Genomic DNA, 24,652 nt, shown 5'->3' with positions numbered 1-24,652 from the left:
TTATTGTATGTTTGATTTCTTCTGTGGTTTATAATTTTAATGCACAAAATGGGGAAAGGTTCTCTTAAATTCCAAGTACTTATTGGCTTTCTTGTTTTTCCATTTAAACTTTCTTCTTGGTTTCTTATTTTATTACATATGCCATGGTTTGTTTTTTTTTTAAGTGCTTTTGAAATGTTTTACTTTAGGGAAGTTGTTGGGTTTTTTTGATCTGGTATTTAATTTGCATGAAAGTTCTTTGGGATGTTGAAAAGAATGCTACATTCTCTCACTCCTTCCCTCCTTCCCTCTCACTCACTTTCCCTCCCTCTTGTTCTCTCTCACTCTCTATTTTTCCGTGTACTTGATCTGTCTTGGTGATATTTTAAATTCTTCCATGAAAATTAGTTTTTTATAAAACTGTCATAGTGTTTCTAAGAGATTTTACAAATATGTATATTTTGGCTGTTAGTTATTAGATGCATAAAGGCTCATGGTAATCACATCTTCATTTTGGGTATTAGCTGTTGAAGACTAAAACTTGTTAACCTGGCCTCCAGTCTTCCCTTCCCTTTCTTCCCATCACTCTGGCCTTCTTTCAGGTGCTCAAACACACCCTGCTTCATCTACCTCAGGGCCTTTGCACATGAGCTACCCGCCTTGGAGATATCTCTCCAAACACTTTATCTGGCTAATGCCAACTCTGCTTTCAAGTCCAAATCCAAATATCACTTTTCATTCTAAATTCAATCTACACTACACAATCTAAATTCAGTACTCCTTTAAATGTTCTTGTGGCACCTTGTAGCATTCCTTTTTAATACTGATCACAGTTAGCAGTTCTCTTTTCACTAGAGTAGTATAGTATAGTGTGTTATAGTATCATTGCACAGTATCAGTCTCTCCAGCTAGTCTATAAGCTCCAAGGTGATGGATGGAGACTGTTTTGCTCGCTACTGTATCCACGTTTACAAGGACGGTGCCAAGCTCATAGTAGGCATGACCTCCCAGCATATATAAACATTCATGGTCAAGGAATTCTCCCACCTGACTACAACCTGGGAGAGAGAGGTAAGTTAAATCTGGTCACTTGGTTTCCAACAACGGACAGAAAAAAGATAAATAAATATATGTATACATATAAATATACTATTTATAATATATATAAATATATAATATACAAATAATAAATATATATATATAAAACAAAGCATCTATTTCCTATTATGATTGCTACTTCTTCCTTCTATGAACACAGAAATATATGTAGGAATACGTATAAGTATTTGGAGTTTTAGTGTGACTTGTGTTCCAGTTCTCTTGAAAATGTCTTAATTTTTATAACTGAAGCAGAAATTGTACATTGGCCTTTACTCTACTTATGAACTTATTAACTGTGTTCTTTCAGCTTCTGAATAACTTCTTCAAGAACCCATTCCCGGAAGAATTTTTGATTCTCTTCAGAAACTGGGTCAAAGACTCCAATCCTACAGTGAGTGAGCTGAGCCTTCAGAAAATTGCTCACCTGGCACCAGTTATCAATGAGGTACGTGTGTGTGTGATTTGTCTCTGCCAGCACCATCGAAGTCATAGTCTGAGATTTGATATTATTCAATATCCTTACCAATAAAACACTGATATTTTTCAGTTTCTGTATAGCCAAAACAATATTAAAACCTGATACTTTATCAATAAGGAGACTGGGTTGAGTGGAAGGGATGTGTTAAATCAGTTTAGTGGCTTTATCACCTCATTTACATTTTTCCCAGAAGATCATTCACTGCACTCAGAATTTATCAGCATTGCCCAACACGAACACTGTTCTTATAGTCTAAACCACACACATATGCGTTAATTTCCCCCCCAGCGTACACACATGCATACACATTAGTTCCTATCTCAGAGCACTTGCTCAAGCTTTTTCTTCCACTCGTAACACTTTCTTCCTTCACTCATACATATTCACAATTTTCTCCCTTTTCAACGATCAGCTCAAGTCAAATTTCACTGAATATTCTCATCTCTAGCAGCCTCCTCACTTTCAGAGCCACGCCAACTACGAGCAATTGCTTTTATAACATTTTGTATCAGCGGTTCTCTCCATATGATTCTTGAACCAGCAACATCTGCATCTCCTGGAAACATGCTAGAAACACAAATTGTCAGGCCCCACCCCAGGCCTGTAGAATCAGAAATCCTGAAAGTGGGGCCCATCAATCAATCTGTGGTCTCAAAAGTCCTCCAGGTGATTCTAATACAGGTTAAACTTGAGAACCACTGTCTTATATTGTTTCCCACTGAGTCACATAAATACTTCTTGCCTTCCAGGAGGATTGAATCTAAGCACACCCCTATGTTTTGTAATTCTGTTGTAAATTCCAAAGTACTTTGCACTATGCTGAGAGTGCAGATGGTCCATAAATCATTGCTGATTTAACAACAAGTCTTTGTTTATCTATTAAGCATAGTCTCTGAGAGCCTAAAGGCTGTCAAGGGACACTCATTTTGAATTTAGAATGAAATGAGCCGTGGTCTCTTTGCTTTAAATAAATCATGCAATTCAACGCACCTTTTTTTTAGTAAACAGCAAGTTATTTATTGCCTTGTCTAGCACTGTTCCCAATGTTATTAAGAACTGAAAGGGAGATACTGCGCCAGGGTTATCTAAGAGAGGGAGAGAGAACTAGTGGAGAGTGATCTGAGCTGAGGTTTCACCTACTATGGGTAAAGACTCAACTTTCCAGCCAGACACAAGTGGCCTCTGGCTATTATTCTTGCAAATAGTATTTATTTATTTATTGTACTTCTTGTCTTTCCAGCCTTTCTTTCTCTTCTTTGGTGTCTCCTTTTCATGTTTTTCCTTGCCTTATATTCTTTGGCTCTGAACTGCAATTTACTCCTATGACCTGGCTCAGCAACTCAGTGTCTCTCATGTGCAAACAGGTCACTGTTTAGAGGTCATACTGCCAGTGGTGTGTTGGTAAATGTTTAACAATCAGCTTCCTGGAAATAAGATCAATTTCCCTGGTGTAAATACTCCCACCATGGCTGATTTTAAGCTATCAAAGGGACGTCATTAAACATGGAGTTGGGAAGAGATGCACAATAGCACATCATTATTTAATGTTACCACCATACTGATACAATACATATAAATAACCTCAAGGGCATATAAGAGTAAAACATAGCAAAAGAAACAGGAAGTGGTAAGTTGTGAGTATTTACTACCACTGTTTTTATTTATTTCTAAATTCATAAAATTTAATTTTTAATAGTGACTCTTTTTAATGATCAGCTTACAAAAGGTTTGACGGTTTGAGAATTGACTCTTGTGAGCCAACTCCAGCACACTGCGCAGAGGTGTGCACACGAAATGCTGGCTCAAGGCTCCTTCTGGTTCCAAAACCCCACCATTGTTTTCCTTTTATATGTAGATAGAAAATGTCTGCAGCTTATTAACATCCATCCTGGATGCCTTCCTCTCCAAAGACAAGACTGTTACAATTCAGGCCTTGCTCACCGTTCGAAAACTTTTAGACAAACTGGACAAGGTGACCTACTCCTCTTTGTGTACCAGAATTGCTTCCAGCTACTGTCCTCTGATGGATCATGTGAGTTACACAGTAAGATGTGTGCGATCACTAGGTTTTATAGTTCAGCTGAAGCCCCAGCTGAGGCAATGGCATTACGTCCCAGAATGAGGCAACAGAAGATAGTCATTTTGGGCAGGGCCACCATTTCTTTTCCAGAGATAACAAAATTAGTCAGATAAGCACTGTCTTTTTTTTTTTTACGAGAACCTGGAAAAGTCTACCTATAACAAAGGAGAATCAAAGAACAGCCTCCGTCCTTGGATGAAAGAGGAATGGGAGCTTAGTGGCTATATACTGGTTAACTCTGGATCTGAACTGACTGGGTTCAAATTCCCATTCTGTCTCTTACTAGATGTGAAATCTTGAGCAAGTGGTTCAGTATCTTAGTGCATCAGTCTCCCCATCTGTAAAATAGAGACAGTAGCAGGTGTATCATGTGGGTTAGAAACAACGTATGTAATGCCTCAAACGTGTTTGTTATTATCATATAAAAGTATAATTAAAAAGTATCTCATCAGAAAGTTGTGCATTTTGAAAATTCTCATTTTGTGTGGTAATAAGTGTGTTCCAGAAAAGTTAGATGACAGTAATATATTTTAATAAGCAAGAACACTTCAGTATGCCATGGGGAATCTATTTATTTTTATTTTTAAAGATTTCTATAATAAATTGTTTGTGAACCAGAGAATTATTTCTTAGTAATTTATCTTGCCAAAATTTATGTTCTTAGTTATTTAGATTTCAATGACAGGCACAATATTATTAAATTATAGAAAGTAAAGAATTTAGTGGCAAAAATTATTTTCATAAGCATAATAATAATAATAGTAATAATAATATTGGCTAAAATTTATTGAGCATTTACTGTGTACGAGGCATCATTGTAAGGGATTGACATGCACTATCTCATATAATTCTCTAAACAACTCTTTTACTATTATCCAGTTTATATATAAGGAAACTGAGGCAAAGAGAAGTGAATATTTGGCCAAATTCGCACACTAATAAGTAGTTGGAATGTCCATGTAAAAAGTTATTTTAAAAATGAAATCATTTGGAGGGGGGAAAGCCCCACTAACTAAATAAATAATCAAACCAAACCAAATGCAAAGAAGAAAATCAGAGAGACTAGAAAGTTATCAAGTATCAATTTACCCTACGTCATTCCTTGGAGGCAGAACATTTGAAAAATGTTAGGATATTAATGAACCTATGTTCCTATGTTTCTCAATATTAAAAGAAAAAAAAAAACTTTCATCAAGTTTACTAAACCTATGGGGGACAAAACTGGGATTTCAACAGGTATGGGGCACTCCAGAGCTCTTTCCACTGGTCCATACAGCCTTTCAATAGCTGGCACATCTTCTTGGAGTCCGAGAATACAAACAGGTAGCTGACAGATCAATGCAACTTGCAAGTGTGTTAAGTTTAGCTCTCAAACAGTATAAGTCCGATATTCTTAAACTGGAATATTTCTCACAAAAATCTGAATTGTGAGTGAAATGTCAGAAGATCTGGGAATACTGGAGCCCACAAACCCACTTGGCAACAGTCTGCGGGAGCTGAGTGCCCTCTCTGAGAAAGACCAGGGCTCTCCTTTGTCCTGGTCTCCATCGTCTCCCTGCTTTCCTTGAATGCCACTCGCTTCACTCATTTACATCACCTATCCAGCCCCTGTGACATATGATTTGACTATCACTGCTTTAGGTTTAGGCTTTGATCCCCATAATTACATCTGAAAAGAACATATGAAACCATATTAGCCATTTATATTTTGTTGGGAATATAGTTGATATATTCCTGAGAACAGAAAGGAAGAGGTAAAAAAAAATCATAAACATTTCTTAAAAACTGGAAGGTGATATTATATTTTTAAAAATTAACTTCTTCCTCTGACAATTTTTCAGAAGAAGAAATTGCAGTTTTTCTCTTCTAGAATCTTTATAATCCAATCAACTTCCTATTTGGCATCAGCAAGCCCTTGAAAACCTGGTTCTATGCCAGTATGCAAAGAGCTCCCATTGGTATTCACTGGCAACTCTGCAAAGGCCTCCAGCATTTGAATACAGCATGGTTACTTTAAAGTATCTTTGTAGAAATTATCCTCAAGTTATACAGATTATTCCAGTTTATATTTTTAAGACATTGTTAAATACCGTCTTCCTAAATTTAAGAAACTTACTTTCACAGGGGATTTTTTTTAGTGCAATTTGAATTTTGGTAAACAAATCTTATTTTAAAATCAAAAGAAGAACTGACCAGTTAGACGACCCAATGTGGATCTTTTCTAAAAATAAATGATAATAATAATTTCATAAATATGTGCATATGTACATATACATATATAGTATATATGCACAGATAGTATATATACATATAAATACATCTAAACATATATATGAAAAAGTGATATATATATATATGTATCTCCCACTGCTTAAAGAAAGAAGCCCCAGTAATATCCTCAAATGAGGCCGTTTTCTGTGTGCATATTCCAGAGTAACGGAGAGATTCGGAGTATGGCCATTCAACACTTTGGTGAATTGCTCAGGGACATGAGTCAGTACACATGGATGCTGAATGATGTGATTCTTCGAGTCTTGGTGCCCCTGATCCTGTTTTTGGAGGATACAGAGACAAAAGTAGTTAAAGTAAGTCCTGTGATCCTGTGTTTCTTAGTTTTGCAGAGAATCACAGTGTTTCATGTAACACTGGATAAACGCATCCTCAATGACCTCTTTTCTACTTCACAGGCATGTAAATACACATTAGAAATCTGTGCCTCAGAATTAGGTTGGTCAAAACCATATTCGCTCACTGAAGAGAATTACAATTTTGAGCTGCTGGTGATCAACATCTGTAACAGTCTCGTAAGTGACCCCTCAGTGTTTGCTACCATAAGAGTTATAGGAAGAACTTTAAAGGACACCCAAAGTGATGGAAAGTGTGCTGGGGACAAGAGCGGGTCTTGGAGAAGGAATGTGAAGAAAAGATAATAAATGAGTGATTACATCTAGGGCTTAGGACCAGAGAAAGTTAAAGTTTTCCACTTCCTTTTCTTCAACATTGACCATCTATCTTATTTTCATCCTCCAACCCACCTACTTTGAGCTATGGATGGATATAAAGGTAGGAACAGCATTCCAGATCATCAAAAGAAAAATTGGAATTACTTTGTCACCGCCTAATGAGCTGGTCCTCTGAAAACCAGCATGAACTGCAGTGATAGATAAGTGGTGATGGAAGAATGCTAACCAAAGGCTGGAAACACAAAGTTGGGCTTGGGAATCATATAATAAATTGAATAATATGTGCAAGCAGAAGGGTAAATTCATACATAGAAGTCCCCAGGTTTTAAATCAGTCCAGATTTGGTATAAGCAACCAAGTTCTTTTCTCTGGAAGCCTCTCTGGAAGGAGCAAATGTGCTTTTTCAACAATTGAGAGAGTATTTTTTTTTTCCTTTTTATTCTCAGCGTCTTTCTCATGGAAGGTACATTAGAGATTTGATATCTGATACCTTAGGATTCTTGAAGAGCTCCCGGGCACATCTGAGGAGAACATCAGTTATTTTAATAGGTAAATAAAATTCAATTCTCGTTTCCTAATTTACCTTAACATGTGCAGAATAGGCTAGCAGCTGGAATTCCTCCTTGAAGAAACGATCATTGTCTTTGTTTGTGATGGACAGCACCTGTGATGGTGACATCTGTGATGCACAGAGGTCAACATGTGTGACTAGGAGAGGGTTCTATGTTATAAGACACAGTGAGCACAGCCGTGTGATTAAATTATTATACAAAGTGTAATCAACAGGACGAATTTCGCAATTTAAGGCGGTGGCAAACCACTACTAACTATTCCCCTTCACCGCTTAAAAATCACTAAACATAAGAATAATGAGAATAATAAAAATAATATTAAAATATACAAACACCATCTGCAGCAAAACTTGGGACATCTGTAACTACAAACTACAATAGATGAGGAAGAGCTATGAAATCTAGTAAAGTTAAAAAAATATGTAGAAGTAGGGGGAGTGCAGGAAGGTTCTAAAAGAAGACAACTGAAGTTTTTGATCTTTGACAAACCAGACCAGTTTTTTCCCACTAGATTCTTACCATGGAGATCAAAACTAATAATCTTTTATTTGGAATAATCGCACGTGAGTTCCCAACTTGGTAGTAGGATCTTCCCTTGACCGTATTTGGCATCATGGAGCATCAAAAAATGAGGAAATACATCGTCCCATCATACCTCTAGAGAGGAGTCTGTCAGTTAGTCAGGGTAGAAGACAAACTGAATTATGATCAGCACTAGATCTGTGTTGATCAGAGAGGAGTACAGGAAGACACACACACACAGAGTCACAGAAAACCTTGTGTCATAAGAACTTTATTTCAAACTGGAAAGAATTCCTGCTATCTTGAATTCTACCCTGGAACTTTCCACAAACAGTCCTGTGTATATAATAGTGCAAGATCCAAAAATAAGTAATCAAAAAGGAAATGGCATTCTCTTTCTACAGAGGTATTTCCAGGGGAAATGAGAGGAAAGAAAAAAGAAAAACAAATTTAGAAAATGTTTCTACAGAGCAGATGAAGTTCATGATAAATATTTCTGTGAATCCAAAGCTTTTTGAAATAAAGATCTAAAGTATAGATAAGAGCACAGAGACCATATGACAAGATAGTGGAAGCACATGAAAAATAAGCTTTCAAGTATAGGGGGAAAGTGTAAGAAAAAAATATATAGCCCTTAGAAAAACTACATTGCTATCAGCAGAAAAGAAAATATATATTGTTGATAACCCAGTAAGAGACAAGGAGTACAGTGCTGAGAAATGCTAGCAAAATAAAATGAAAATCAGCAAGAAATGGTCTGAAACATTAGGGAGCAATGAGAGATATAGATGATAGATGAAAGAAATGCAAATATGCATAAATGATATGCCTAAAGAAGAAAAATATACAATTAGAACAGAAAAATTATGCAAAGATATAATTTAAGAAATAAAAAAGACCTGATTAAGTGTACTGAGATGGTAAATAATTTTTCAAGAAATATTTTATATAGACATTTCCTAATACAGTTATGGAAGTTTAGAGTTAAAGAATTCTTTGAGCATTTAAGCAAAAAAAGAAGAAAGTCACCTTTAAGTTACAAAATAAATAACTCTGGCATTAGATTTGTCCACTTCAGTATGCAATTCTAAAATATTGTAGACTAGTGCCTACAAAATCATTAAGTGGGAAGAAAATTGTGACTGAAGAATTTTATAATCAGCAAAATTATATCCAACTATGATGATAATAGGAAAACATTTTCAAAAACACAAGAACTCAGGATGAACCCTTCTTGAAGATATCGTTGAAGGAAGGAATTCAGCCAACTAAAGAATGAAAGGATAAACTACTGCAAAAGGACATGCAATATCTACTTAACTTTGGACTTCCATTGCCCAATCCATTCTCCACCATTTTTTGCTTTTTTCTGTGCCTTTAGAAACTGACCTCTATGGTCTACACCTCCCAAGCTCCCCTGCCGGCTTGCTTCCAGGTTGGTAATTCATTTAATGGACGAGAGTATGCTCAATATTCAGTAATCATTGTGACAGTGCTATTCACGAACAAACTATCCCATCTAGAAAGCCCACTGAAAACTTGTTGAGAAATACTGATTTCAGTGTTCACTGAGTTCACTGAGTTCAGTGCAATTGTAATAAAAATACCAACAGATGATTTTATAGATCTTGACAAGTTGATTCCAAATGGATGGGGAAGAGCAAAAGGCCAGGATACTCCTGAAGAGAAAAATGTGGGCTGCTAGTCCAACGGTTATAAAGATTTATTATGAAGTTATAGAATTTTAGATAGTCTGTTACTTACCCAAGGAAAGACAAACAGACCTATGAAACAGAATAGAAAGTGTAGAAACAGATCGACACATATACAGAGACCTAATGTATAAATCAGAACTGGCAGTGTCTATCAGATCAGAAATGATGGGCTGTCTAATAAAAGGTGCTAAGACAATTGAGAATACACACACACAAATTCCTACCTGACACTCTACACAAAAATTAATTCTAGATGTATCAAGCCACGTAAATGTGAAGCACGTATCTTTAAAAACTTTCAGAAGAAAATGTAGGATAATATCTTTGTAACCAAAGGTAAGCAAAATATTTCTAAAGACAAAAACATATGAAAATCAAGTAACACACTGGGAGAAAATATTTGCACTACATATAATAAAACATATTAATATCCCAAGTATATTAAGTATAATAACTTAATAAGAAAAAGACAAAAATTCTATAGAACAAAAAATAAAAAGAGCAAGAATAAATAAAAATGAAAACCATGCAAAGAAATTTCACAGAAGGGAAAACATGAATGCAAATAACCATGTGAGAAGATGCTCAAGATATAAATAATGAAAGGCATGCAAATTGAAACAGCAATAACATTCCATTTCACAATCAACAGAGTGGCAAAATTTTTTTTAAATATAGGAAAAGAAAAACTGATGTTAAAATTGAAAGTTTCTCTTTATCAAAAGACACCATTATCCGAAAGGAAAGGTAACCACCAAATGGAAGTTGTTTACAATACATGTATCTAACAAAAAAATCATATCAGGATATGTAAAGAACTTATATAAATCAATAAGAAAAAGACCACCTAATAGAAAAATGGATGATGACTTAACTTATACTTCTTAGAAAAGGATATCCAAATGACCAACAAACATATGAAAAGATATTTGACTTCATTAGTCATCAGGAAAATGCAAATTAGAACCACAATAAGATACCATTATACATCCAATGGAATGTCTAAAATGAAAAAGATTGACAATCCTAAATGTTATTAAGGATATGGAACAATCAGAACTCTCTTATGTGCTGTTGGAAGTGAAAATTCATAAACCACTTTGGAAAACTGCTCAGCTGTACCTGATAAAACTGAACACATCCGTATCCTGTAACTCAGGAATTCTGTATAAAAGAAATACATACGTGTTCACAAAAGAAATATGCACTAGAATATTCAAAGAAGCACTATTAGTTATAACTCAATCCTGCAAGTCAACAGTTAGATGAATAAATTGTGGTAGATTCACACAATGAAATACTATCTAGCAATGAAAAAGAAAAAATCTATAACTACATACGGCAAAGTGGATAAACCTTACAGTGTTGAGTAACAGAAGCCAGTCACAAAAAGAGTACGTACTGTATGATTCCATTGATATAAAATACAAAAACAGCTAGACCTAACCAATGGTATTAGTACTACAGATAATGTTTATACTTGTGGAGACTGAAAGGGAGCCCAAGAGGGGATTTTTGGGTTGTATCTTGTGCCTGTGTCTTGACCTTGGATGTATTAGCATTTGAAAATTCCCTAAGCTGTACATTTATGATACATGCCCTTATGATATGTATGTTATTAAATTTAAAAAGTAAAATTATATATAGACATACACAGATATATCATAGGGTTGAAAAAAATGTGGAGCAATGGGAATTTTTGCTGGTAATAGTGGAAGCAGAAATTGATACAAACGTTTAGAAAATAATTTTATGTTATCTTGTAAGCTGAAGTTGAGTATAATGTCCCTATGACCTAGAAATACCAATTTTAGGTATACACCTTAGAGAAACTCCTACATAGGTGTACTTGGAGACATGTAAAAGAAAGTTCACTGCAGTATTATTTGTAACAACAGAAAAACTGGAAATGATCCAAATGTCCATCACAAGTAGGGTAGGTAAATAATTGTTGTATGATCACAAATGAAACATTGGATAGCAAGGAAATTAAAAAAAAAAACAAAAAACAAAAATGAACTATAACTCCACTCACCAAAATAGACTACCAAAAACCAAACATTGAATGAAAAAAAAAAGAATACATGCCACTTATATAAAGGTCAAAGCAGACACATCTATAAGTACATTACTTGGAAATTCATATTAATTTGCTAGAAAATGGTATGAAAAATCAAGGAAATGGTGAACACAAAATTCAGCATAATGGTTTACCTGAAAGGAGGAGGAAGGAAGAAAAATGTGTTTAAGGAAGGACATAAAAAGCACCAGTATTTTCTATTTCTTAAGCCTATAGCAGGGCACATGAATGTTCCATTTATTACAACTTTTTTAAATGTACAACTATTATATATACCTTTTTGTATTTATTATATTTTTTATTTAAAACTTATGCTAATCTGAAAAATCGATAACTTTCCTATACAAAAAACAACTTATGCATCAGAAAACACAGTGGAAGAAAAGGTTTCATTTACAATGGGTGAAAAATAAAGAAGGGAGGGAAGAATGAGGAAGAGGAGGAGGAAGGAAGAAAGGAGAAAGGAAAGAAGAAGGGAGGGAGGAAGAGAGGTCTGTGGGGGTGGGGGAAGAGTCCCATAGGGAGGGAGGGAGCGAGGGAAATGAGAGAGGGAGGGAGGGAGGAAGGAAGGAAGGAAAGAAGACAGGAAAGAAAGAAGGAAGGAAGGACAGATGGGAGGAGGAGGGGAGATCTAAAAGAAACTTTAAAATATATGCAATATTTCTATAAGGAAAACTTGCAAACATTACTGAAAGACACAAAGAAGATTTGAATAAATAGAAAGGCATAAACCATATTTTGAGAAAGAAAGAATCGCAATTTAAAATGTGCCAATTCTTTCCTAAATGAATCTGTATATAGAATGAGATACCAATTAAAATATCAATAGGGCTTTTAAAAAAAAAAATTGACATGTTGGTTCTAAAATTAATGCAGAAAAGTTAATATGCAAGAATATCCAGGAAATTCTAACTGAAAAAAGGGAGAGAGAGAGAGAGAACCAACCCTCTCAGATATTAATATAGCTACAGTCATCAAAATCACACGGAATGAATAGACAGACAAATGGAACAAAATGCGATCCAGAAATAACCCCCAAAACATGCAATATTTTAGCAAGTGAATCATTGGCTTTAACTAACAGTGATGAAAATATAGAATATTCCTTAAATGGTTTGGGGACACTTGGTGAGCCATCTGGAATTTTAAAAATTATTTCATTCCTGTCTCACTTCTTACACTAAATAAGTTCCAGATGGTCAAAAGCTCAAATGCTAAAAATGAAACCATAATAATAAATAAAATAGTGTGGAAGAATTTGCTTTATAATCATGGGGTAAGATCTTTCTCAGTAAAAGTCAAAATCTAGGAACCATAAAGAAAAGACTGATAAACCTTGTAAAAAGTAAACATTTCTGCAAGGCAAAACTACTATAAACAGAGTCAAAGCCAAATTGGGATAAAATAATTATGACATTTATCATTTAGAAAGGATGAATTCTTACTGTCTAAAGAATCCTTACAAGTCCATAAGAAAAGACAACCCACTAGAAGAATGGACAAAGAACATGAAAAAAATATATTTGGCTCATAAAATAAAATTTTCACAACTTCATCCAAAAAGTGATGCAAGTTGAAATAATGAAATGTTTCTATCCATCAAATTGAAAAAGATCAAAAAGTTTCATACTACACAGTTTTGTCCAGGTTGCAGGAAGTAGGCAATCATTTTACTGGTGAGAGTGTAAATTGCTACAATCTCTAAGAAGAACAGTTTGGTAACATTCATCAAAATGTGAAATGCATATTCTCTTGACTCAGTAAACTCCTCTTAAGAAAATTTGTCCTCTGATATACTCACATGTGAGAAATGATGTATGTACATAGATGTTCGTAGCATCGTTGACTTTATAATGCCATCCATCCTTAACATGTGGCTTTTATTCCCATTTGCATTTTCTGATTACCTTCAGCATTTTAATAGTGTTACACCAAGGAAAAAACAAAAAGGTAAAGGGCAGAAGGTGTGGCTGGATCAACCCAATTTTACAAAGTGTTCTTCAAAGTCCCAGCCAGTGGTTTATCTTACCCCCCGAAGGATCAGAACTTTCACAGTGCCGCCATTAGTTCCATGAGATGCTTGGAATATGGTTTTTTAAATGGGCAAGAAGGGGACAATGAAATTGGATTGGCAGCTAGAAGTGTATCACAATTGCCAACGTTTAAAATTTGAGTTTTTACAGAAGTATCTGGATTTCTAATTATTTTGTGGGAGGAAAAGGAAGATAAGGCTACACTGAACCTGTGTTTCTGCATGGTAGCAGCTGAGCGGAGCCGACCACCGGCCCCACTTGTGGATGGAGCTTGTACTTCCTGTTCACCACCCTCCCCACCACCACCAATTGCATTCTTCCACATAGCTGACATCACACCCAGGTGGGCCTTGTCGGCATTTTAGTTCATCTGCCATGTTTTTCAATACATCAAATTCTCTGTGAAAGTTCATTTGTGACTTTCAATAGAGCCATTTAATTTTCAGATGTTTTTGCCTAATTTTGCCACCTGTTTTGTTCCAGTGTGGCAATATTGTGTTTATGAAATAAGTTGCTGCAGTGTAAGAAAGACCCAAATAGAACCATGGCTTAAACAAGATAGTAATTTATTTCTCTCATGTAACAGTCCAAGTGTAAGTAGACTAGCACCAGCTTTTTTGTTGCTCTAGCATTCTCATCACACGGCTTCCTACATCAGGTCCAAGATGTGTGCTCCAGCTCCTGGAACCACTTCTACATGCCAGTCACTTGGAAAGGAAAAAATATCAAGAGGTCACACCCATCTCTTTAAAGAGCAAATATCATGCTAAATGATCATTAGCCCAGAATATAGGCGTGTTGCCACACCTAGCTGCAAAGAAGTTTTGAAAATCTAGTCATCTGCTAGGTGGCAATGTGTCCGGCTAAAACTCAGTAGTTTTAGCAAGAGAACTAAAGGGAAAAAAAGCAATTTGATATTAGGAGAAATTAATACTCTCTAGCATAGAAAATTTTCATTCATTTATTTGTTCCTTCAATCTAATTCTAAAAGGAATTGCATTGGATTACAAAATCAAGCAGGTGGAAAAGCATGCCAATTAAAGATACCCCTGCCACACAGGCTTTTGTTTCAAGCATTATTCTTAAATTTTTAAGCCCATACTCTACCTGCCGACAGAGTATTGTGAGCTTTACCATCTGTAGATTGTATTATAAAAGTGATCGATTGTTGTGATTTTGTGGTCACTATTTTGACTGAAGCAGAGGCAATATGAAATACTGGTGAGAGTCAGATAAGCTTGCATTCAAATCTCAGAATGAACTCTACTAGCTATGTGACCTTTGCCAAGTTACTTAATCTCTATGAGTTTTGGTTTTATCATCTGTAAAATGAGGATAATAAGAACAGCCTCAAAAAGATTTTAAAAACCTATCTGAAGACATTGGAGAGCTTTTATAAAGGCAGTGATCCAGAACAGAAGAATAGAAAAACCAAAAGAAGTAGGCCTGATATTTGGAGATTATTTTTCTTTTTAGATTTTGCCAATTCTAAATGCAAAAATGGTAGTTGGAAGGCTGAGGAATTGTGCAGAAATTTTGGTGTCGCACTGAGCCGGAGGAACAAAACTTGGAGTGGACTGAGAATGAGGAAGAACCCTGGTGAATACTTCCAGGCTTTTAGCTGGGATCCCTCATGTCTCCACCCTAAGAGTAAGAGTAAACGGGAAATAGACCAGCCCTTATAATGATTGAAGCTTTGAATACCTAACTCCCTGTGTGGATTAAGAACATATACCTCTACCCTAACTGCCTGCCAAAAGCAAAAATATTCTCTCTAGGAGAAGATACATTGACCACAGATTCAAATTATCTACACAAAATTTTATGCATAATAGCTGACATACAATCAAAATAACCTGACATACAGAAAATATTTTTAATTACAAGAAAAAAACAAACACAATAGAAACACAACTCAGGATATTCAGTTATTGAAGTTATTAGATAAAAACTTTAAAATAAATGTGATTAATAAGATCAAAAGATTAAATTAAATGAGATGGAATACAGAACTCAATGGATGAAATTAGCAGCAAATTAAAAAGAGCTGAAAGAGATTTAGAGAATTAGATATCAGAATAAAATATTCAGCCTCAGGAGCAAAGCTTGAAGAGATAAAAATGAAAACTACAAAAAGAACATAAGAATATAAGACATGATTAAAAGGTCTAACATAAGCATTCTGTAAGGAGAGAGGGGAGAGAATGAGACAGAAGAAATACTTGAAGAGATAATGCCCAAGAATTTTCCAAAACTGAAATAAGGTAATAACGAGAAATAAAATGTGTAAGTTTGGATAAAAGAAAATAAAACTTTCAAAATTTGCCAATAAATAATTGCATAGTTGGAACATTGGAAAGAATTCAGAAAAACTATTTGAATTAATAAATAAATTTAGCAAGTTTTCTAGGTACAACATCAATATACAAAGATCAGTTGGGTTTCTATACGCTAGCAATAAACAACTAAAAAATTGAATTTAAAAAAAATGCCACCCATAAATAACCATAAATAAAAAGATGATGGATTGGACTACATTAAAATTAGGGACTTCTGTTCATCAAAAAAAAAAATACAGATGGAAAAGTTTAGCCGTGGAGTAGGAGAAGCTATTTGTAAGGTGCATAACATTTTAAAAGATTAATATCCAGAATATAAAATGCCTGCAAGTAAATAAGAAAAAGCCAGACAACTCAATATGAAAACAGGCGAGACACTTACTTGAATAGGCATTTCACGAAAGAAATATCCAAATGGCCAATAAATACACAAAACTCTTATGAATCATCCCTCCAAAAAACAAATTAAAATCACAATGTGATACTACCACCAAACCCATGAGAATGACTGAAAGGAAAAAAACTAACAATGTCAGGAGTTAGAGAGGATGTCGACCAATGGAAATGTTCATACATTATTGGTGGGAGTAAAAATTGATGCAACCATTTTGGATACTGTTTGGCAGTGACAATTAAAGGTGAACATAAGCATATCTATCAGCCAATAAATCTACTAGCTGTAAACCAAACCACAGTGCATATAAATCCATACCAAAATTCATGTACAAGCATGCCCATAATAACATCATATCATGATAGCTGCAAATTGGAAACAACACATTGTCTGTCCATCATCAACAGAATGGATAAAAGATGCTTCATTCATAGGATGGAATATCATATAGCAGCGTTCAGCAAACTCTTTCTGTAAAAGGCCCAATAGTAAATATTTTAGGCCTCGAGTACTATATGGTCTCTGTAGCAACAACTAAACCGTTGTAGGGTGAAAGCAGCCAGAGATAATGTGTAAACAAATGAGCTAATGAGTATGGCTGTGTTTTCAAGAAAACTATTCGCCAACCTCTGCCATGTAGCAATGGAAATAAATGAACTATTGCTATATTAAAGAACATGGATTAATGTCACAATATAATGTTGAGCAAGAGGAGGCAGACACAAAACATATTTTGAAGGGTGGGGTTGCAGATTGGGAAGGGTGTGAGAGAGGCTTCTGGGATGCTAGTAATATACTATTTAATGACGTAGGTGGTAGCTAGAAGTGTTCACTTTGTGGTCATTCATAGGGCTGTGCAGTTATGATTTGTGCACGTTTATACACATACATATAGCTCAATAAAAAGTTTTATTAAATAATAGTTATTTGAAAGCGCTAAAAGATGATTCAAGGATAATCTAGAGATGCTTTGCTTTGACGAAAGCAATAAAGATAGATAGATAATATTGGAGAATGTATTTTCATAATGTGTTTTGGGGTAACTTTAATTTTACTTTGTGCCTAGGGTACTTGGCAAAATTGTGTGGCCATTTGCTACACAGAGATGAAATTGAAGTTATGCTTGAGGGTAAGTGTTGAGGCTATAATGAAATTTTTATGCATAGGTCTAAATAAATTCACTATTGTGACTTGATTAACATATGAGTTCTGGAGGCCAGCCTGGTGGCGTAGTGGTTAAGTTCGTGATCTCCACTTGGGCAGCCCAGGGTTTGTGGGTTTGAATTCCCGGTGCAGACCTATGCACCGCTCACCAAGCCATGCTGTGTCGGCATCCCATATACAAAATAGAGGAAGATGGGCACAGATGTTAGCTCAGGGCTAATCTTCCTCACCAAAAAAACCCAAAAACATGTGAGTTCTGAAATGGTGCCAGGGATGATGCAAAGAGAGTGGTAGTGGTGGGTGGTGCTTGGGGGGAATCAATGAAGGACTGGGTTAAGAAACATCTTTTTTTCTTTTCTATTCTCCCTCTCTTTCTCAATCTGTTTCAATTTCTCCATCTATCTCTCTCATTATTTGAGATCTAACTATCATCCTGGAGCCCTTAGGAACTACAGAATTGAGAATTCATTCACCCACCAAATATTTTCCCAGCATCTACTATGTGACAGCTTTATTCTAGCTGCTGAGGTGTATCTTCAACAAATAAAGCAAAGTCCCTTTCCTCAGAGAATTTACATTTTAAAGGAAAGCAATGTACACTTGCACCAGAGGGAATTTAAGAAGAGTAATGTTTATTCTATCAAAATGTTTCGATCTTTGGCATCTCTCTCTTAGCCTCTGTCTATTTCCCCATGGGGATCAGAATTACAACAGGTGAGGTAGACAATAGGGTGGCTGCCTTTCTTCCTTTTTTTTTTTTGGTAATAGAGTTTATTTTTTAGCACAGTTTTAGATTTACAGCAAAATTAAGAGAAAGGTACAGAGATTTTCCACACACCTCCTGCCCCTACACATGCATAGCCTCCCCCATTAACAACATCCCCCACCAAAGTGGTGCATTTGTTACAACTGATGAACCTACATTGACACATCATCTTCCTTCCTTTTTCATTCATACGTTCATTCATTCACTCATTTATTCAACACATATTTATTGACTGCCTGCTAAACACTAAGCACTATAATTTTCCCTCCATGTCTCTCAGAATGTTTTTCTTCTTTCTTTCCTCCTCCTCTTACTCTTTCTCCTCTCTCTTTCCTAAATCTGTCCTTTTTCCCCCTCTCTATTTCTTTTCATTAAGAAAGAAAATAATAATTTCCCACAAGCCCAGTATCTGGATATAATGATATTAGCATTTTGGTATATATGTTATTCCAGATATTTTTAAAGAATATAAACTATTATATATTTATTTTTAAAACTATCATAACTGTTTCATAACATTTTTCACTTACTCATGTATCATAAACATCTTTTTACGCCAAGAAGTATGGATCTACATCATCACGTTAATGTGTGTGCTGTTTCATTTTATGATATTCCTAATTTTTAAACAGTTCCCTATTGATGAACATTTAGACTGACTCCAACTTTTTTCATTATTATGAGCAATAGTGAATCTCTTCATGAATATATATTTATGCTATCTAGCAGAATGCCTGCACATAATAGCCACTCAGTCAATATTCAGTGAATATTTCCATTTTTCTTTTAATAAAATCTGGTGAGGATAGAGGAGAAAACTTTCTGGATGCTATTACTCAATGTAATGAAAACTGAGGGGATGGGGAGGGAAGGAGGGAGACTCTGTGAAAGGTGGTGGGGCTATTCAGGGTTAGGGCTTTCAGACTCAGAGAGATACCTTGAACCAAAGACCCTTCTGCTGTTACAGCTGTTGACCGAATGCTTCGGGATGAAGACCCTGTGATCAAGGAGTTGGCGAAAATAACCCACAGCATTTTTAAGGAAATAGCCGATAGATTTACCACCTCAAATCTTAAACAAAGCTTCCGAAGATTGTTTAACTTCATCTGCGTCAAAAAATTGAAGCCTCTTTATAATTATAATGGGCCCAACAACCTGACAGTCAGTCCTATGGGGATTAAAGAAACGAAGAATGACAAGGAAAGCCTTATGGATGAGAATTATAAAGACATTTTAGGAAAGAAGTTCCCTCGTGCCTCGAAGTGCACCTCTGAAAAGGAATAATTTTCCTGTCCTTCTTGATAACTTAAGTCTATTTGTAGATGGTTTTCCAAAGGATTCTGGAAGCCTTGACTGTGTCTTCTTAATTCTCCATTCAAATACAGAAATCTGAGAATTTGTTGCCTCTCTCTGTCTGACAGTGATCAGAAACCCTACTTCATCAAATCCACTAATAAAATTGAAAAATCATATGAACAAAGTGTTTGATGAGAAGCTCTTGGAACTTGATTCAATCAATAAGCATCTATTGAACACCTTCGAAGTGCCAGACACTGTGCTAGGCACAAATATATATATTTGGAAGATATAGGCAAGTTTCCCATCCTCAGGAAGGTCACAGTCCAGTGACACACAGCGTGGTCATTTCCATCCTGCTAGGATGAATGCTGCCTAGGGTGGTGTTCACAAAGAAGGAAATGGAACTTGCAGGGGAAGGGGAAGAGAGCAGGGAAATGTATTCCAGGTGGAGACATTGAGGCGAGAAGAGTGTTGGGGGAAGCTAGAGAGTTTGCTGTGGATACAACGGTGGGGAAGGAAAGAAGAATGGGGAGAGCTGAGACCCGAGGGGAAGATTGTGCTGTGCTAATTGGTTTAAACTTTCTAAAGTGAAAATTGGATGGTCAATCAAAGTTGGGGGTTCCCCATTGCCATCAGGATCCAGCCAAACACTTTGCCCTGGTTTATAAGAAAGTTGACGTATGAACATTGATCCTCGGTGATCCGTTTTGACTTAAGGCTCCAGGCTCATCTTGCATTTCTCTCACCTCACCCTCCTCCCACCCCTGTATTTCCACCCTAGCATAAACCACTCCAGCCACAGTAAACTACTTGCTGTTAGACGAAAGCCCCTGTTCCTCTGTTGATTCAGGTGTTGCGGCTTTGTAGCGTGTCAACTTGTAGCTCACGCATGTTTTCATTTCTCTGCCGGCTCACCTCGCTGGTGTGGAGCAGCAGCCGCTCCACCTTCCGCTCAGTCCTCCTTCAGCTTCTCTGACTTCTGGGTCAAGTGGGTTCAGTTCTGTTAACAAAGGACACCAGTTTCTCCTTCAGGACACCCACATCATCAACATCATGGATATTGGAGGCCGTAAGAGACTGACACAGTTCTGAGCTTGTGGGTTCTATCTTGTCCTTGTCTCCCACGTTACACGCACCCTCTCTTCCCTTCCCAACTGTCTGCCCTGCAGAATTCAAGCTCCAGCATCTGAGGTGAAGACGACAGCCTTGCAGAGACTGCTTAAGCTGTTCCCGCAGTTGCTTACAGTCAAATCCCTGGTTCTGTGTCTCTAATTGAACCCTGACTGATATATCTGAGATGCGTTTTCCAGGCCCCTTGGGTCAAGCAGGTGGCTGTTGTAATGCATGTACCTTTCATTGCATTCATCCGACTGTAATGAAATTACTAATTTTCTTCTTTTTCTGCCCCATAAAATTGAAGTTTCTTGAAGGCAAATGTTATAGCTTACACTTGGTTGAGTACCTTGGAACTCACAGTGTCTGGCACCTAATGTATGCTCAATGAATACTTGCCAAATACATGAAATGCTAACAGAACATATTGCCCTCATGCTTCAAGAAAAAATTTCAGGTATTTATGAGTATTACTTACTATTAGAAATAATGAAGGAACGGATGATTTTAATTTACTCCTTAATCCATAGTATTTCATATTACCTAGATGTCCCAGACCTCACTTTTCAAAATCAGGGCAAATTCCTTTCTCACCATTAAACCAGCAGGATGTCTAATGTGGTAGGCTGAATAATGACCTCCCCAAAGATATGCAATTCCTAGTCTCAGGGATCTACAAATACTTTGCCTTACATGGCAAAAGGGTATTTACAAACATGATTCAATTAAGAATTTTGAGATGTGGAGATTATCCTGGATTACCCAGGTGGGTCCAATGTAATCACAATGGTCTTCATAAGAGGAAGGTGGGAGGTCAGAGAGGGAGAGATTTTTTAAAGATGCTGTAATGCTAGCTTTGGAGATGGAGGTAGGAACCATGAGCCAAGAAATGCAAGGAATGAAACTCTAGAAGCTGAAAAAACTCAAGAAAATGGATTCTCCTCTATAGTCTCCAGTGGGCATGGTCCTGCCAACACCTTGATTTCCACCCATTGAAGCCCATTTTGGATGTCTGACCTTCAGAACTGTAAAATAATAAATTTGTGTTGTTTTAAGCCACTAAGTTTGTGGTAATTTGTTAGAGCAGCAATAGGAAACTAATATACCTAGATTTCTACAAAACAAAACAAATAAAGCCAAACAATAACCACCTCCTCCCCACAACAACAACAAAAAAAATAGACATAGCAGGGAGTATAGTGGACCTTGTACAAATTTTAAGGTTTCTGTAAAAGGTCTGATGCTCTGTGATGTTTATGGTAGACATGTTCTTCCAAGTCCTTTAGGCCACCACACCACCCGGGATTTCTCCTTCACTCTCACCCTACACAGTAACCTATTTCATCATCTGCTGGTTCTCTTTTCCCTCCCATCTCTTCTCTTCAGCCCATAATTTCCTGATTTCCCCGGGAACTCTGAGTTATTTTCACTTTATTTTGTAAAACACTTGGCTCTCCACAGGTTCCAGCTCCAACCTGGATACCCAGATCTTCCATGTACTCTGAAGAAATAAAAGCATCTCTTCAATAGATTCTACCTTCTTAAGTAGACAGTTGTGGTTTTGAATTGCACATTTCCCCTTAGCACATGACTATGTCACTCCTATTTTTTTTTTAATTATAATAATCCTTGCAAGCTTCCCCATTGTTTGTAGAAGTAAGATGGAAATAGTTAATGTGGCCTTTGATGTCATGTGGGATCTGGCCGTGCATGATTTGCCAACCTCATATAACACTTATCTCCTTACTCTCCACCCTAAAGGTACCAGCTTTCTCAACTCCTCGTGTCACCCATGCATTAGGGCCCTCACTCATGCTCTTCCTATGCCTGAAACACTCTTCCTTCCTTGTCACCCAGTCAGTTCCTACCCATCTTTCAAAATCCAACCCAAAAGTTATTTCCACAGGAAGCTTCTCTGAACCCCTATATACCTTTGTAGCACTTACCACAATAACAATAACTAGGATAATTATGGAACAAATTAATGAAAAAATTAATTCATTTTGCATTTAGTTGCCTATACTCTGGTCCCATTGCTAAAACATCTGCTCCTAAGATCATGAATTGTGTCTGTTTGGTCATGCCTGTATCCACAGGGGCTGTCACAGTGCCATACATTTAGTAGTATTTAATATACATTTTTCACGTGGGTGAATGAATGAATGAATGAGTGCATAAACCAATGACCAGGTTTTCTGATATTGGGTGGCCAGATATGTTGGTAATAATGCTTATTGGAAGAGTCAGCCTGAGCTTGATTGCTGTGGCCCTGGTATAGGGAAAGGGGCTGACATTTGTTATAGACCTACTATGTGATAGGCAATTTTCATGTGATCATTTCATTTCACCCCCACAATAACTCTGGAAAAGAGGTATTTTTGCCCCATTGTGCAGATGAGGCACTAGCATACGCTTTATTGGCTTTGATATCCATGTAGCTGGAGGGGATGCGAGGGGTCCCTGGTGAGGTCACTATTCCAGGAATGACAACTGGGTTCCATTTTGTACAACAAAATCATGGTGGCACTTGGTCAGGGAAGAAAATATCCTCCCACTGAGAGGTCTTCTCTAATTCTCAATATTCCCGTAGCACACTCTGCCTACCCCTCAAACAAAATAATAATAATTGATAAACCTGAGCGGCTACTATATGCCAGACACTGTACAAAGTGCTTTACTCACGTTATCCAATTTATTCTTTCCGACAATCTTAGTAGTTGGGTACTATTACTGTTCCCATTTTATAGATAAGGAATCTGAGTCTCAGGGAGATTGGGTAAATCATCATCACGCAACTTAGGGAGAGGTCGATAGTACATTTGAACTCAGGGACTCCAGACCCAGGGCCCTTAATCACTATACCATGGTATTTGCCTTTTTATGGGTATGTTTTTCCCACAGAGTGTAAACCCAGGTTGTATATTGTAATCACTTGGATAGTTTAAAAAAAAAAAAATACCAGTAAGCAGACTTTATTCCAGATCATTTACCTCAGAATCTTTGGGCTTGAGGCCTGGGCATCAGCATTTTTTAAGAATCCAGGTGGATCTAGAGGGAAGATAGTATTGTGAGTCAATGTGTTAGTTGCTCCTTGAGATTGGATTTAGACATTTCTGTATCCCCAGCATTCAGCACTGTGTCTGACACATGGAGAAAAACTTAATAAAATTTATGTATGCTTTGTTGGGTAATAGAAACCAATTAGACAGGAACCAATCACATATTTAGAAACAAACATTTATTTAGCATCTAGGGTAAGCAAGGCACTGTACTGGGAAATAAGGATATAAATTAAGCATTGCCAGTGAGTTCTTGCACAATAGGGTGAGGTAGCAGGGGAAGAGAAACTGTTTCCCTATTTAAAAAAGAAATTTTTTTTTGGATATCTAAAAAAGGATATCTAAATTCTAAAGAGAGTTGCTCTTTAGAGGGGCAGTCAGGATTCTAAGCATCTGGCAAAATAAAAATTAGAATTTTAATACACTTGTATTAATTTGTCTACTTTCCAATATATCTTGCTTTTTTACAATATCTAAATAGACATTGATGCCAGGTTGATAAATAGTGAATCACTAATTCCCACCTGATTTGGGGATTCGGCCAATTCTTCACCTCTTCCTGACACTCTCCCCTGGCTTCCTAAGACTATCTGGGGTGTCCTTCTGTGATTCCGTACAGAGTCAGAATATTTATTACAGCAAATTTTAACTGCCTATTTTCAGGTCTGTTTTCTCCAACAGATGAGTGTTCCTTGAGAAAAGGATTCTTTCTCATTCATTTTTGTGTTCCCAGTAGTTCTTTATGCCTGGTCCGATGAAAGAATGAAAGAACAGGCCTGAGGAGAGGGTTCTGCTAAAGGAATAGGAAATTTTGAGTAGCTGGTGCCACCCTGAAATCAAAAGGATACTTTAGCTGGCATGATGGCAGTAATTCTTGCCAACCAGATACACCTGGGCTAGGCCTTGTGGCTTGCAATTGACACCTGAGATCAGAAAGGCATAACGGGGGTGATCCCAACACATCTTCCACCTTGGCAGCCAGTATTCTCTGAAAA

General features: G+C 36.6%; 1 protein-coding gene across 1 annotated transcript in view; it reads left to right on the top strand.

The window, feature by feature from the left end:
* MROH9 (maestro heat like repeat family member 9) overlaps nucleotides 1-19,681 on the top strand; it is an 85,783-nt gene extending 66,102 nt beyond the window's left edge. The window contains exons 15-21 of the mRNA XM_058536979.1: nucleotides 1,388-1,525; nucleotides 3,414-3,590; nucleotides 6,071-6,223; nucleotides 6,326-6,442; nucleotides 7,048-7,150; nucleotides 17,323-17,385; nucleotides 19,154-19,681. Coding sequence (XP_058392962.1) covers nucleotides 1,388-1,525; nucleotides 3,414-3,590; nucleotides 6,071-6,223; nucleotides 6,326-6,442; nucleotides 7,048-7,150; nucleotides 17,323-17,385; nucleotides 19,154-19,470 — 1,068 coding nt within the window. The 3' untranslated portion in view covers nucleotides 19,471-19,681. The remainder of the gene's footprint in view (nucleotides 1-1,387; nucleotides 1,526-3,413; nucleotides 3,591-6,070; nucleotides 6,224-6,325; nucleotides 6,443-7,047; nucleotides 7,151-17,322; nucleotides 17,386-19,153) is intronic.
* Nucleotides 19,682-24,652: the final 4,971 nt, after the last annotated feature.

Source organism: Diceros bicornis, chromosome 4 (assembly GCF_020826845.1).
Source record: "Diceros bicornis minor isolate mBicDic1 chromosome 4, mDicBic1.mat.cur, whole genome shotgun sequence".
Taxonomy (NCBI): Eukaryota; Metazoa; Chordata; class Mammalia; order Perissodactyla; family Rhinocerotidae; genus Diceros; species Diceros bicornis.
The sequence above is the reverse complement of the archived record's forward strand: the minus strand, read 5'-3'. Positions and strand labels throughout refer to the sequence as shown.